The sequence below is a fragment of the Haliaeetus leucocephalus genome, unplaced genomic scaffold (assembly GCF_000737465.1).
Source record: "Haliaeetus leucocephalus isolate CR32 unplaced genomic scaffold, Haliaeetus_leucocephalus-4.0 Scaffold92, whole genome shotgun sequence".
NCBI lineage: Eukaryota > Metazoa > Chordata > Aves > Accipitriformes > Accipitridae > Haliaeetus > Haliaeetus leucocephalus.
The window spans coordinates 1,128,001-1,143,318 of NW_010972528.1; the positions used below are offsets into that span (position 1 = coordinate 1,128,001).

Genomic DNA, 15,318 nt, shown 5'->3' on the forward strand with positions numbered 1-15,318 from the left:
TGTTGGTGAGTGCTGAGCTTGGGTTAGCTCTGAGGCTGACAGAAGAGCACCCTGGAGCCTGGCCTGTCTCCTGCAGGGCCCTCTGGGGCAGGGGAGGCTGGAGGATGCTGCAGCACATGGGTGCAAGCACAGCCTCTGCTCCACTCACCGCCAGCTGCCACCCTGTACCTCCCAGGCAGGGCTGGTGACCAGGACCCATCCCAGCTGCAGTGCGGGCATGCAGCAGGGCACATCCTGACCTGCAGCTCCTCTGCGGAGGGGTTGGGCTGCTGCTTACACCATGTCCTCTGCTTTTCCAGCAAGTGAAGTCAATTGAGCGCTTCCTGCGTCGCCTGGAGTTTCATGCTAGCAAGGTGAGATCTGGGGACCGGGGTCACCTCGGCGCAACCTCAGTGCAACCTTGGTGCAGCACTGGGACAGCCATGCTGTCCCCTGCCCTGCCCCTCACCACAGTTTGGGTCTGTCCTTGCAGATAGATGAGCTCTACGAGGCTTATTGCATCCAGCGGCGGCTCCGTGATGGAGCCCATAACATGGTCAAGGCTTATAGCACGGGCTCACCAGGCAGCCGGGAGGCACGCGAGAGCCTGGCTGAGGCCAGCAAGGGCTACAAGGAGTACACGGAGGTGAGGCAGATGGCTGGGGTGGGCTGGCAGGGTGCTGGGTCCCATGGGTGGCTGCTCATGGGTTACTGTCTGTCCGCCTGTCCCCAGAACATGTGTTTGTTGGAGAACGAGCTGGAGAGCCAGCTGGGCGAGTTCCACGTCCGGATGAAAGGTAACACATCCTGCTCCATCCCTGGCTTGCTGCCTGCCTGCCTGCTGCCTGCTGATGCCCCTCTGCCTTCTCTTGCAGGACTGGCAGGCTTTGCCCGGCTTTGTGCTGGTGACCAGTATGAGGTTGGTGGGACCATATGGGTTGGGATCTGCTCTTCTCCTGCCCTGTGGTCCTTGGGGTGCCTGGGGGGCATAGGTGGGCGCTGGTGTGGAGGGCATGTTGCAGGGCAGTGGTGGGTGGAATGGGTCCCTGACCATGCCCATGAACATACAGAGAGCACCCACCACCCCAGTGTTGTATCATCTCCCTCATACCCATGCCTCTGCATCGCCAGATCTTCATGAAGTATGGACGGCAGCGGTGGAAGCTGCGGGGGCGCATTGAGGTGAACAGCAAGCAGGTGTGGGACAGCGAGGAAATGGTTTTCTTGCCCCTCGTCACTGAGTTCCTCTCCATCAAGGTACAGTGCAGAAGGAGGCAGGGATGGTGTGGACCAGCTACCACCCTCCATCCTGGCAGGGCTTCCCTCCAGGACCTCACCTAAATTTCACCCTCGTTGGGGTGAGAGGAGGCTGTCTAGTGGTGGTGGCATCCTGGGACAGAGCATGGATGCAAACAGCATGGATAAGATGAAGCCCATGGCTTTATCTCCTCCTCTCCTCCCTCTCCTTCTCCAGGTGACGGAGCTAAAGAGCCTGGCCAACCATGTTGTGGTGGGCAATGTGTCCTGTGAGACCAAGGACCTCTTTGCGGCTCTACCCCAGGTAGTGGCTGTGGATATCAATGACTTGGGCACCCTCAAACTCAGCCTGGAGGTGACCTGGAAGTGAGTATCTCAGCAGGCATTGCTGGTAGCACATGGCAGGGCTGGGGATGCCCAGCGTGGTGTGGCAAGAGGTGGCCTGCCTCCCATCTGTCTCCCATCCCAAAACTGGGCTGCAGTTATGGAAAACCAGAACTGGACTGGATGGGGTCCTGGTGTCCTGCTTGCTGCAGAGCAGGGTCGAGAACCCCCCCAGGCTGGCACACACCTCTCACCTCCCTGCTCTTCTCCCCAGCCCCTTCGACAAGGATGACCAGCCCTCAGCAGCCAGCACTGTCAACAAGGCCTCCACAGTGAACAAGAGGTTCTCCACCTACAACCAGAGCCCGCCTGACACACCATCCCTGCGGGAACAGGCTTTCTACGTAAGTAATACGCTGGTCAGGGCTGCTCAGGATAGGTGGCCTGTGGAGGGGTCTGCGCAGGGTTGTGCCCAGGCTACGTCCCAGAGGGTGGCACAGCTCAGGCACAGGGGTGGGCAGCTCCTCTCCAGCCATCCAACCACGGCTCCCTGGTACTGCCGCCTGCTCCTCCCGCACTCACAGCTCCTCTTCTCTCTGCCCAAGAGCCCGGGGCGGGCGGCCAACAAGCATGGTTGGTCCTTGCTGGACATCTTTCGGGAGACACTGTTCGAGAAGCTGTCTCAGAGCTGCTCCTGCGGCGACGTCTCCTCGGCCGAGCTTGGGAGATGGCCGCAGCAGGGCCGCGTAAGTGTGAGGGCTGGAGCCGGCCAGTAGCTTAGCCCAGCGGTGTGGCCGTCCTGCAGTAGCTGTAGCCGCTCCTTGTCTCCTACTCACTGGCCCTTGCTGATGCCCAGAGGCCTGATCCTGCCAGGCTGGGGTCTGGCTGGCCCTGGGGATACAGTCCCCAAGCTAGGGGAGCCTGGGCTGCACGGGCTGGCCCCGCTCCTCTGTCCGCACGCCCTTGTGCGAGAGCTGGGCACTAGTGAGTAGAAGGTTCATCCATGTCCCTGCACTGGTGGCGTTGGTGTGCTGTGCCATGGCATTGGCATGGTCCTGGTGTGGTGGTGCTGGTGTGATGGTGCTGGCCTGGTGCTGGTGTGATGGCGCTGGTGTGGTGGTGCTGGTGTGGCACTGGCATGATGCTGTCATGACACTGGTGTGACACCAACATGGCACTGGTGTGGCACTGGTTCAGTGTTGGTAAACCACTGGCATGATGTTAGTGTGATGGCCGGTGCTGCCCCTCCATGAGCTGGTGCTGGAGCCGTCCTTGCAGCCATGGTGGGTGGTGTCCTCAGCTCCACATGTCACACCCTGTCATGGCTCACTGGAGCTGCCCGCCGTGCTGGGGAGCCACTGGCACCCCAGGGCTACCGGGCCTGGGTAGCTGGACTCCCCACTGGTGTGGGGTGAGATGCAGGGCTGGAAGAGGCAGCCATGGTCTATCAGGTCCTCGCTGCCCAACCTGCTGTGCTGGCAGAGTCAGGGCAGTGCGGCAGCCTGTGCCAGTGATCACCACGGCCTCGGTGCCCTCCTGCTCAGCCGGATTCTGCCCCCACTTGAAGGGAAGGCAGCCAGATGAGCAGGGGTGGCAGTAGGGTCTTGTCTGACACCGTTTCCCCCTCCCCAGAACATGCTGCGGCGCCAGGAGGAGCTGGAGAACGGCACGGCCTGGTCCATCTCCTCCGAGTCCTCGGACGACTCCTCCAGTCCCCAGCTGTCTGGCAGCGCCCGCCATGCTGCGCACAAGCCTATCGTGCAGCCCGAGGTGCAGGCCTCTGCCCCCGCCATCGAGATCTCCTTCTCCCAGCAGCCGGAGGAGGCCAGGGCTGGGCCCAGGGCTGGCGGTGTTGGCGTCCTCCCCGCCGGCAGCCAGCCGGAGGAGCCGGGCAGCTGTAAGAAGGAGACGGTGGCCAACGGGCACGTGCCCTACTCCCGGACTCTGAGCCACATCAGCGAGGCCAGTGTGGATGCCACAATGGAGGCCAAGGCTGCGGAGAGCCCCTGGGAGCCTGCACCCAGCCCGGAGGAGGACACAGGGACGGGGGAGCAGGACGTGGACCCCCTCCCCGGTGCCTCGGTGGAAGCCGCCATGGCAGGGCAGGACAGGGGTGCTGAGGCCAAGCCCCGTGCCTCTGTGGCGTGGGCCATCACCTGTGAGGTGGAGGCTGGTGGGGCCGAGCCAACGCAGAGCCGGGCGCCAGCACAGGGTGGCTGCGGCACCGGGGACCCCGCAGTGCTGGCACAAGCCTCCGCGGAGGAGAGGCCTGTCCCCGCCCCGCCGCTGCCTGCCGACATCCCCGAGGTGCCGCGGGGGAAGGCGGTGGATTCGGGTCTCGAGGAGGCCATTGGCCTCCTGGGCTCAGCCCTGGATGACTACCGGGGGCAGTTCCCAGAGCTGCAGCCCCTTGAACGGGAGCTCAAGCGCCTGGAGGAGATGCTGCTGGTGAGGGGCTGCCAGCAGTGCCTGGGGGTGAGGGGGACGGCGGCATCGCTGCTGGCAGTGCCCAGGGACAATGGGGACAGGGCCATCCCTGATGGCAGTGCCTGGGGACAAGGGGGACGGGGCCATCCCTGATGGCAGTGCCTGGGGATGCAGGTGGCAGGGCTGTCTTGGCTGGCAAGCCAGGATCCAACCCCGCCATGCCTTCCTCTGCAGCAGAAGCAGGGCATCTTCCTCAGCCGGGCCTCCAGCATCAGCCTGACAGTGGAGCATGCGCTGGAGAGCTTCAGCTTCCTCAACACCTCTGACATGGAGGACTCGGAGGGCTCCGAGGAGGACCCTCTCCAAGACGAAAGGTGCACAGCGGGGCTCATGGGATGGGGCGTGGGGCAGGATGCGGCCCTGGGGCAGTTGGGATGGGGGATGCCCAGCTCTGCCAGGGTGCCCAAGCACATTTAGACTGGCACATCACAGTTCAGGGCAGGTCTAGGTCAAGAAGTAGCAGGATCTGGCTGTTCTGGTGGCACAGTGCTACCCCACATCTCTCCATGGGGGCAGGGCTGGGAGGCCGCCCCCGTGCTCTGTGCACCTGGGACCTGCTCCTTCACCCAGCCCTGATGCTGTGATACTGCATGTCCTACAGAAACTCTGCCCAGCATTGCACCTATGGGGGGGGAAGGGCTGGGTCCAGGTTTCCCATGCTGACCCACTGCCTCGGTCTCTCCCTGGCTTGCAGGAGGGCTGGCAGACCCCGGCGCAGCAGCAGGGCCACCAGCGCTGGCGAGACGGGGGCAGACGACACCGGCATGTGCAGCGGCTCTGAGGCCAGCACCGACCCCATGACCACCGGCAACGAGTTCCTGGATAAGGCCCTGGTGCTTCACCTCAACAACTGCAACCGCCTGCTGCTGGTGAGGACGGGCCAGGGCACCATCGCAGGAGACATCCTGGGGAGGGAAGCCCTGGGGTGGGCTGTGGGTCCCCCCTCGAGGGGTATCTTGCCGCAGCATGGAGGCTGTGGTATGGGCGATGAGCTCTGTCCCTGAGGTTCCCTGGTTTGGCCATGCCTTGCAGAAGCTGGGCACCTTCGGTCCCCTGCGATGCCAGGAGATGTATGCCCTGGACAGGCTGATGCGGGAGGCGCAGGTGCTGGAGATCGTGTGCCAGCTGACAGAGGAGCGAGCGGGAGCAGCCAGCTCTGCTGCTGAAGGTAAAGACACATGGCTGAGGGGACTGTCTGTGCTGCCTCAGGGGCTGCACGGGGCCCAGTCTCCCCTCGTGGCCATGGCTGGGCAGTGAGGGGCCATGCCAGCTGGAGGGCAGGAGTCACCTGCCCGCTGCTGTGGCCCAGGGAAGCTTGACAACACCTGTCCCCACAGTGGTGCAGTTCTCGACACGGAAGGAGGGCGTGCTGCCCCTTTGGGACCGCTGCATGGAGGTGCCCAATGTCTACACCTGCCCCGTGGAGCGGTTCCTGCAGGTGCTCAGCGCCCAGTATGCGGCACCCATCAGCGAGCGGCATCCTGGCCTGGCTGATGCCGGTGAGCGGGTGCCCAGGGGTGTTCAGGGAGAGAGTTGCCAGCCCCACTCAGTGACCATGAGTGGGTGCCTATGGGTGCCAGGAGCCCTGCAGAGGGGTGACCGCGGCTGCTGCACACCCTGACCTGTCCCTTTCCCTCAGTGTGTGTGAAGCTGGTGGAGGATGTGATGAATCGGCGGCTGCCCCGGCGGCCTGGCAGTGCCCAGGGCGAGCAGATCACCATCTTCCAGTACTGGAGTCATTTTGAGTCACTTGGCACCCTGGTACTCGACATCTACATGATGGAGCTGGCAGAGGAAGGTGAGTGCCCTCCCGTTCTCCCTAGACCCTGGCATGGGGTGCTGGAGCATCACTGTAGGGGATCACCCTGCAGCACCACCATGACTGCCCTGGGGCAACACCCAGAGGCTCAGCCATCCCTGGGGTGGGCAAGTAGGTCTGATCCGGTGCACAGCCCACTCCCACACTGCCTTCCTGAGCATCCTGAGTCCTTGCTGTAGGTCCCCAGCATCTTGGCTTGGGTACCATGTGTTGGCACCTCTGCCTGGCATGGGCGCAGGGTGCCCAGGGATGGGTTCCCTGTGGTGGCAGGGGTGTGCAGGCAGTGCCGCTGGGCTCCCCACACCTCAGCTCAGCTGGTGGTTCCCTGCAGCACTGCTGGCGCAGAACCTCAACTCAGATGACCAGGACGTGGTGCTGCGTGCCCTGAAGCGCGTGCCCGAGGGCCGCCTGAAGAAGGAGGGACTGAAGGCCCTGAGCCTGCTCCTCATTGAGGGCAACAGCAAGGTGGTGAGCGCTGTGTCGGCCCAGCTCCGCAGCCTGGCGGAAAACCCCCGCTTCCGCCAACGGGTACGTGCCAGGCAAGCCAGGGATGAGGTGGGCTGGTGCCACAGCCCCCAGGGTGCTGCCCCCTGGCTCTGCCACGGGCGGTGGCACTGACCCCCCCATCTCCCCCAGGCCCTCGTGTGCTACCTGGAGCAGCTGGAGGATGAGGAGGTGCAGACACGTGTGGCAGGGTGTGCGGCGCTGGGCTGCCTGAAGGTGAGAGGGACGCAGGGAGGAGGCAGCAGAGCTGCATCTTCCAGAGGAAGAGGAATCGCATGTGGCTGGTGACTCCGGACACACCTGCACAGTCTCCCGCTCCCGGGAGAGAGGGACTGGGGTTGCCCCAAATGTGCCAGCAAAGCAGGCAGGGGCAGGGCAGGAAGGGAAATGGGGAGGGAAGGGACAGGACGAGGGACTTTCTTGCACTGTGGGGCTGCAGCGCCCTGTGTTGTCTTCCCCTCCGGGCTGTGTTCCTGCTGCCAGCCCTGCCAGCCACACTCAGCCCTTCGTCCCTTCTTCTGCAGGCCAAGGAGAGCATCGAGCAGCTGGTTTACCTGTGCCAAACCGACAAGGAGCCTGTGCGGGAGGCAGCCAAGCAGAGCCTGATGCTGTGCGGTGAGTGTCCCACTGCTCCTCTCTGCTCCCTCCCCACCCACGGCATCTCGAGTGGCATCTCCTGGTGCCAGCAGCGCCTGTGGGAGAAGAGGGTCCCAGGCTGGTCCCTGCCTACCCCACGCACTCTGGCTCATGGTGCCCCAAGCTCTACCAGGCAAGAGCAAGCTGGCAGTGGGCAGTGAGGGCCAGGTGTCCTGTGGCCACAGAGCACTAAGTCTGGTTGTTATTTATTATTTGCTAGATGGCACTGAGAGAACCATCTGAGTGGGTTTCTAGGCCTCCAGATCGCGGCAGCTGCTGCACAGGTTGGGACACGTGAGCCATCTTCGTCCCCCGTCCCCACTCCTGCCGCTTTGCTCACGAATGTCTCCGTCTTAGAGCCTGTCAGCCATGTCACGTTTCGGAGTCTGTGTGTCTTGGTTGTTCATAGACCCCATCCCCGTGGCATCCCAGCACATGTAGATGCCTTGTGTCCCATGTCCCAGCAGATTGTCCATGTCACCATCTCTTGCTGGGGATGGCCACTGTGGGCAGATTTGCGTGTGGGGGTGCCGGGTCAAGATCTCAGAGCCCGCTTGTAGCATAGGTGTGTGCATCTCTGTGTGTGCCGGGGGGTCCTGGGGAAGCCCTCGGGATCCCCGTGCCAGTGCATGCAGATGTGTGACGCTGGAGCTGGCGCAGCCCCAAGCCCTGGCCCCTTGGCCCCAAGCTAGGCTCTCCACAAGCCAGCACTCCTGCAGCCCAAATGTGAGTGATCCCTGCCCTGCATGGGCATGGGTACGGCAGGCAGCTGAAGAACAGCATTTGCAACATCTGAATCAGGAGCTCTGGGGGCTCTTTTAGCTGGATCCTGGCTGGGACCTGCCCAAGGGTGTGCTAAGGAGGACAAGAGAGGTCTCCACTCTGTGGCCATAGCACACCAGCTCAGATCTGCCAGGCATTAGCCACGTTTCCCCAGAAAGGCTGGGGAAGGTGGCTGGGGATGGGCAGGGGACAGAGCTTCTGCAGTACAGTTCACTGACCATGGCATGTACTTGCAGGGGAAGATGGTAAATCAGCTCACCGGCGGCTGGAGGAGACCCTGGACAGCCTCCCGAGGATCTTTGCACCAGCCAGCATGGCCAGTACAGCTTTCTGAGACGCCACGCAAACCCACCTGCCATCCCTTGAGGGCAAAGGCACCGCTGGGCTGCCCCGGGCTTGCACAGACTGGGGCCAGCCGGGACCCGGCAGCTCCCGCTCTAGGCAGCACCGCAGTATTATCCCCGCTGGCAGCTCACCACGGCTGCACACTGCCTTACGGAGCACCGCTTCCCCTGCCACTGACCACTGGCCCCACGGGGTGCCATGTACACACCCCTCGGCAGGGGGGGCTCGCTGCACATCCCACACTCTGATGGCTATTTAAAATACACGGGGAGCCCACCCTTCCTGCCCCCCTCGTCGGCTACAGCTGCTGGGACCGGAGAGGCAGGGAGATGTACTGGATTTCTCTGCCTCCTCTTGCCTTCCTCTTGCTTGAGGGCACGTGCCCTGTCCTGGAAGGACCTGCACTTTGGAAACCACACCGTTTCTTTCCAGGAGTTGCCTGGGCTGTGGGGACTGCTGCCCTTTGCCACCTGGAGTCCCCAGGACTTAAATAAAATGAAATATGAGATATTAATATATTCTGCTGGCGTTTCTTCTTTCCAGCTCCATGTGCTCCTGACCCTCCCCAGCTGTGGCTGTAGGGAGTGTAGTGAGATGTGGCCCCAGCCCAGAGCCTTTCCTGGTCTGTTGGGAAGCGCCGTGGAGGGCAGGGGCAGGAGGAGCAACAGAGGGACGGACAGACGGACGGACAGAAGCTGCCACCTTTTTTTTGTTTGTTTTATTTTATTTTTTATTTACAGATTTTTGCAGAAAAACAAAAGCAAAAAATTCTTTTCTATAATGTCTCTATAAATCTATATATAATGTAATTACAGAGAACGACTAATTTTGATTTTAAACCAGCAATAAAACCAAACCTTTAATGAGTGCCGGTGTCACTGTGCAGGTGTTTCTTTGGCCCTGCTGCCCAGGGGCAGGGTAAGCTGGGGTCAACATAGCAGGCTGGAGGGTGGGGGGGGGGGTTCACGGGGCGTCATTGTGATTTCTGGCATTGTCTGGGTGCAGCCCTGCCCCACGTCTCAGCCACCAGCAAGCTCGAGCCTGAGCCAGCATGTGGGGCTGCTGGGTGCCTTTCATGGCCAGGTGTGCAGGGGAGCAGGTACCTGTCACCTAGCACAGGGCACAGAAGTCTTGGGCCTCCTGGCTTGGCACAACTGGGGCAGAGAAGATTGCCCTGGCCGTGTGTGGCACTGCCCGGTCCCACAGCATGCCTCGCTGTCCTACCTTCCAGGGATGCTGTTGCTCGAGGGCTTTAAATGCCATTTCTAATGTTGTCTTTATAAATGTGTGGAGGAAAGCTTCTGGACTGAGGGACAAAGATGGGCTCAGCTGTGTGTTTCTCAGGTGCTTGGAAAGCTGAGGATCAATACTGCTCCCATGGTGGCCTTTGGTTTCACCAAAAGGTGAGCAGGTCTCTCCTTTTTAGCAGTGGAAGGAGTTTCCAACTTCCCTGAGCTTTGCAAGAGTTGCTGAGATGTTACCAGACTTTGGCTGCTGGGTCTGGGAAATCTTCTGTACCTGTGGTGGGAACACACCATGGCACCTGACCCCAAGCAGAGGTCCAGGGAGCTGGGGACAGAGCTCACCCAGCTGAACTGGTTTTTCAAGCCCATTCCCATAAATATTTGGCACCTCTTGGTGCGGGTCTCATCACTGAGCCACAACAGATCAGAGACTCAGAATAGTTGAGGTGGGAAGGGATCTTTGGAAATGCTCATCCGTTCCCCGATGCTCAGAGCAGGGTCAGCTAGAGCTCAGGACCACATCTGGTTGGGTTTTGAGTACCTCCAAGGATGGAGATGCCAAAACCTCTCTGGCCAATCTGTGCCAGTGCTTGACCATCCTCACAGAAAAAACTTTTCTGAAATTTAACTTGAATCCCTGTACTTCAGTTTCAGTTTGGTGCTTGGTCTTTCATTGGGCACCACTCAGGAGCATCTGCCTCCGTCTTCTTCACCCCCCGCCAGGTATTAATAGACATGGATAAGAATCCCCCCCAGCCTTCATTTTTCCAAGCTAAACAGTCCCAGCTCTCTCAGCCTCTTCTTATATGACAGCTGCTCCAATCCCTTAATCATCTTAGTGGCCCTTATGGTCCTGGGAGGGGAGTAGGTTAGAGCAACAAAGATGTCCCAAAAGGCAGCAGAGGCAGGGACTGCCACGGCACTGTCCCGTGGTGCTGCCAGCCACCCATGCCGGAGCAGGCAGCAATTGCATGGGCACTGCCAGCACTGGCAGAGCTGGGGCTTTATGGCCTCCAGGCCAAGCAGTATCTGTCCATCAGTGCTTCCCGGGTTTTCTAAGCAAGTCCCAGCAGGTTACAGCCTCCATGTCCTTTTTCCTCACTGGAGCAGAGCTTTTTGGGCTGGCTCAGGCAGAATGCCACGCATGGCATAGCATGTCGTGGTGCATGGGGAGTCCCAGATGGGACACTGCCTTAGCATAACCACTTTTGGATGCGGTTTTATCTGCAGATAGGATTGCAGGAAGGGGGTAACCAAGGGACACTTTGCTGCATGCCTGCTCGCTTAGCCTTCCGCCACCTGCTTTGAAGGTTGGACAAGCCCCGGGAGGGACACAGTGTTTCTCCTGAAGCACTGCATCACACCATCAGCTGTCGGCAGCAAGAGATGTGGGATGTGAGTCCCAGCTAGCACATACAACTGTGGACAAGAGCACCTGAGAGGTGGAAAGTGGCCCAGACATCTTAGATGTTTGTTTTGGTTTCTTTTTCCCCCCTGAATAACTCCTGGAAGTAAAACCAGCCCAGTGCCCCAGTGGCCAAAGCCACGAATTCAATTCACTCACCTACGTGGGTGTTCTTACCCTGCTGAAACCTAGCCCCATCCCTGCAGCACAATACCACCTTCCAAGATAAGCTACACCTTGGCTATAGAGAGATCAGAGCAGCCTTCTGTCACGGCAGGCAGGGAGCTGCAGGTCAGGACAAAATGACTCTGCTCTTGGAACTGCAAGGAATAATCTCATTACTTATGTGGCTTTAAGAACATTTGAGGAAAAAACCCCAAACAGATTAATTTAGGAATCTACTGCCCAGCCCCTTCCTCTGAATGGGTCTATGCCAGCATTGCCAAGGACCTCTGCCCCACAGACACTGCCAGGTCACCTGGAATTGCAGGATTGCCATTTTAACTGGAATAAACTTTAAAAAAAAAAAAAGTCTTGTTTTTTGGACAGCACTCAAAACATTCACTGCAGTTTGCATCCTGCTTGTTTTTTTTTATTTGAGGGCTGGGGCGGAGTAGGATAACCATCACAAGACCCAGCTGTTTGAAAGGAGGCAGGGGACTCAGCTTTTCCCTCTGGGACTTAACATCTCCAGCCCTTGTGCAGGAACCGCACCGCTTCATGGAGTGAGCTCCCTGGGAGCCGCTCTCACAGCACACAGGGACGGACACAGCACCACAGAGCACGTTTTGCGGCAGTGTGTTTGCTAATTCAAAGGAGACAGTGTGCCAGCACCACATTTGCCAGCCAAATCTGTGTCAGCGCTTAAAACATCTCCCTCTCATATGGACGTGCTTGTGCTCAGCAGCACCGACGACTGTTGCAGCTACTTGCTTTTCTTGTAGGAGCTGCAGCCCGTGGGAGGGTGTCTGTGTCACGGTTACATTACCCATGTGCTCTGGCTTTGGAATGATGTTCCTTTTCCCCCATTTACTGCTGTTTTCCTTTTAATTAAAGAGGTGCATATAGATTCTGGAGCACTTTGCAGTATTGTTTTTTACCTGCTGGTCTCAGGTTAGTGTCCTGAGGAGCCCCTGCAGATCATCAGCACAAAATAACTGATCAGCCAACGTACCCTCCTCTTGGACAGCATCAGAGCTGGTCGAGCTGCGCAGGATATGGGTTGTGGTCCTCACCAAAAGCACCCACCAGCCAGAATGACCCCAAGCAGACACTGCCACTTTGGAGTGCCACAAGCTCTGATCAGCCCTCGTGTAAGATATGACTTAAATCTCAATGCCACGTCATTTTTAGGGGGTTGTAGTTTGGCAGTCTCCAAACTCTGAGCAGCCTGAGTTGGACCTCTCACCTTATCCCAGGCTTGCATGAAATCATGTTTCCAAGGCATTCACTAGGGCACTTAGAAATGATTCAAACAGCTAAGTGGTCTGCATTGAACCACAGCATGGCAACAACCTCCTCATGATCATTGACGTGTTCCTCGCAGGGCTGTCAGGCACATACATACAGGCTTGTTCTCCAAGGACCACGCCTAGGGTGACAGCTGGGGCCTAATTTCATACAGAGACCAAAGTGTGCTCCAGGCAGTCTCCAGAACTTAATTTAATGCTGGCTCTCAAACTCAACTAATGTCTTCCTTAGAGCTGAGTGAGGAGAGGGGTGGTGACTCCTGAGGGCTTGTACAGCATGAGGGTGGTGGAAGCACGGAGCTAGGAAGAGCAGGGAACAAGAGGGGTGAGCTCACCCGGGGCCTCGGCAAGGCAGTCAGGAGCTCTGCAGCTTCAGTTCTTGCCATTCTGTTCATGGGCAAAGTGTCTCTGGGAAAGGCCTCGCTCAGGCAACTTTTCTAGAAGGAGCATCTGCCTCTGGGTGTCTAATTTGGACAGGCTCGGAGGCTGCTTTTGAGGAGCACCCACAATCAGGACTGAAGCTGGGGGCTTGAATCCTCTGCAAATCAGCTCAAAAGCGCCTCCAAGTGAGAAACACAAGATCAATAGGTCAGACCCCCAGCACATGCTGGTAGATGGTCTGGGACACTTCTGGCAGAAGTCCAGGAATAGGTGTTTGCCAGAACAACTTCTGTTTCCTAAGCAGCAACATTCCTACTACAAAAGACAAGTGACCATTTGTCATAAGATGGCTACAAACAAAAGGCAGAGGGGATCATTAGCAGTCCCAGCCCTGGGTGAGTATTTAAAGGAGCATAAGAAGCAATTTTACATATAGCCAGTGCTCCTCTCCATTTTGATTCGTGCCTGAACGAATTTTTGAGCTTAAAGCAGGATTCATGGCTACACGTGAAAGATATGCCACTCTCCCAAAAATTACAGCATGGGAACTGATGAGTTGACAGCTTAGAATAAATGTAAATGATTTTTTAAAAATTCACACTACAGAATCTCACTTCCCCAGAAATGTTCTTAGCAGACTCTTCATGCTGTATTGACTTAATTTCCTTTTACACCAACCTGTCTAGTGGATGAAGGGAAGGCAATGGATGTGGGGTTTTTTGGATTTTAACAAAGATTCTGATAGTCCAAGAGGAGTTGGACTCGAAGATCCTCATGGGTTCCTTCCAACTCAGGATATCCTATTTCTATGCTTCAAATTTCTCATGCAGTGAAGACCCCAGAGGTCATGGTTGTGGGCTACACCCTGTCACCTCTCATAATTAATGGTCACTTTTCACCATTGCTTTGTAACTAATTTTTTTCTCCTTCAGCCAAGGCTGAAGAAACAGAGCTACATCCTCATGACTCAACACAGCTCGTCCCCTCCGGCCGCTTGGTAAGCTACAGTTCCCCCGCTGTAACGAATTAATGGACTCAGCCTGGTGTCATAATCCTCAGAAGGGAACTTGGTCTCGGTTGTCAACAGCCCCAGAAAGAGTATCGGTGCTCACAACACAGCCCACGGCACTGCCACCAGTGCCCTGCTTCTTTGCAAGGACTGGGAGAGCTTAGGCAGGAGAAACCAGTGAAGCAGGGTCAGGAGCTGATCTTCTCACTCACCACCACCTCTCAGCGCAACTCCCTCCTCACAGAGCAGCAGCCTGGCAGACCCTTCTCCACGACACAGCTTAACAAGACATAAGCATTATTCAGACTAGGATTTAAGGCACAGTTTACACACGTTAATGTATGCTATGTTTGTCTGATGGTGTTGTCACTTGCTAAGCAGGTTGGGGTAAAGCCTAGGCTGTCGAACAGCTTTTATTCTGCCCTGCAGTGACATCTCAAGAGGCAAAAACTTGGGGCAAGATTTTATTATCAGTTTCAACTGTGACAGCTTTATAACTCTTTAGTCCTACTCGCAGAGGTTTGGGTTGAGGTTCCTTTACATTTAGTCTTCCCTCTGAATTCCTGGCCTTATTGTCCTCCAAGGATTGGTAGGTGAGTAAAAGGAGCAAAAACCGTAGCTTCCTTCCAATGCATCTTGTTTTTGAACTATTAATATTTTAAGCCATTACTCTAGCTCCATTTCACCTGTTTTTATGGTAAGAAACTACAAAGAGGGTGCAGCATGAGCTCATAGAATTCTCCCCTCCTCTCAGCTTGTCTGTTAATCAGCTATGGGTCTGCAACAACACTACCAGAGATGAGCAAATATGTTAAGCCCAGAAGATTCAGCAACACAGGAAACTGCAGAAAATGAAAGACAGGCGAGCCCCCATGCTTTCTCATATAAATTCATGCATCTCACTATGGATGCCGTGGCTGTTTCCACCTTTTGGGGGTGGAGGGAGAAAGTCGTGGACAGGAAACGGTGTGGCATCTAACTCCTGATGGGCAGGACCCAACCTTGTTAACTTCCCTAGAAGCTCCCTACTAAACACCTGGCACCACATTCACCATTCTTGCAGTGCTGAAGCAAACTTGAGCAGCGTGTCCCAGTTGGTTATGAGCTTGGCAAGCCCAAGGTCCTTTAAAACCACCAGGCAAATACCACGTCATTCCAGTAACTTGTTGGTATTTGCCCTACAACTTTCCTAGTGATTTATTCACAACAGCATTGACTCCACTTCCAGCTTAAGAAAAGCTTGCATCTTTCGACCAGTGAACACCTCCTCAGCATGGAGGAAGGCACAAGTTTCAGCATGGCCTTCTCCTCCTCCCGAGCTCCTTCCCCTGGAGCTGAGGCACAGCCTCCTGCTCTGGCGGGTGTGAAAGTTTTGCTTAGGTGAAAGGGGTAAGTTTTAGCTTTGTGAAGCTTAGGGGAGGTGTGCAGAGCCACGGGCGGGGGTGTTTGAGGGTGCCTGGGGCTCGGGGTGCCAGTGACAGGGCAATACTCCCTCAGAGCCCAGGCGGCTGGGGCACCAGGCGCTGGGGAGGCAGAGCGGCGGCAGCCCCGCGGGGCTCCCGACGCGCCCGCCGGCCCAGCCTGGATCTCTCCCACGCGGTGCCGCCACCGGGCTGCCTCCCACGCCGGGAGAGCCAGCAGCAGGGCCCGAGCAGGCTCCCCTGAGGGACGCGGCG

The 15,318-nt window shown here is 57.6% G+C and overlaps 1 protein-coding gene across 6 annotated transcripts in view; it reads left to right on the forward strand.

The window, feature by feature from the left end:
• Nucleotides 1–9,001, forward strand: part of FAM65A (family with sequence similarity 65, member A) — a 33,078-nt gene extending 24,077 nt beyond the window's left edge. For 5 of the 6 annotated variants that reach the window (XM_010583748.1, XM_010583756.1, XM_010583729.1 and 2 more), the window contains 17 exons: nucleotides 300–353; nucleotides 473–625; nucleotides 713–776; nucleotides 855–898; nucleotides 1,111–1,236; nucleotides 1,454–1,602; nucleotides 1,835–1,964; nucleotides 3,193–4,008; nucleotides 4,222–4,361; nucleotides 4,742–4,916; nucleotides 5,080–5,215; nucleotides 5,385–5,546; nucleotides 5,687–5,845; nucleotides 6,198–6,394; nucleotides 6,503–6,586; nucleotides 6,895–6,985; nucleotides 8,026–9,001. In XM_010583748.1, coding sequence (XP_010582050.1) covers nucleotides 300–353; nucleotides 473–625; nucleotides 713–776; nucleotides 855–898; nucleotides 1,111–1,236; nucleotides 1,454–1,602; nucleotides 1,835–1,964; nucleotides 3,193–4,008; nucleotides 4,222–4,361; nucleotides 4,742–4,916; nucleotides 5,080–5,215; nucleotides 5,385–5,546; nucleotides 5,687–5,845; nucleotides 6,198–6,394; nucleotides 6,503–6,586; nucleotides 6,895–6,985; nucleotides 8,026–8,123 — 2,778 coding nt within the window. In that variant the 3' untranslated portion in view covers nucleotides 8,124–9,001. Of the gene's footprint in view, nucleotides 1–299; nucleotides 354–472; nucleotides 626–712; nucleotides 777–854; nucleotides 899–1,110; nucleotides 1,237–1,453; nucleotides 1,603–1,834; nucleotides 1,965–3,192; nucleotides 4,009–4,221; nucleotides 4,362–4,741; nucleotides 4,917–5,079; nucleotides 5,216–5,384; nucleotides 5,547–5,686; nucleotides 5,846–6,197; nucleotides 6,395–6,502; nucleotides 6,587–6,894; nucleotides 6,986–7,226; nucleotides 7,291–8,025 lie in introns of all 6 variants that reach the window. The other variant, XM_010583740.1, reaches the window with a different exon arrangement.
• The last annotated feature ends 6,317 nt before the right edge of the window (nucleotides 9,002–15,318 follow it).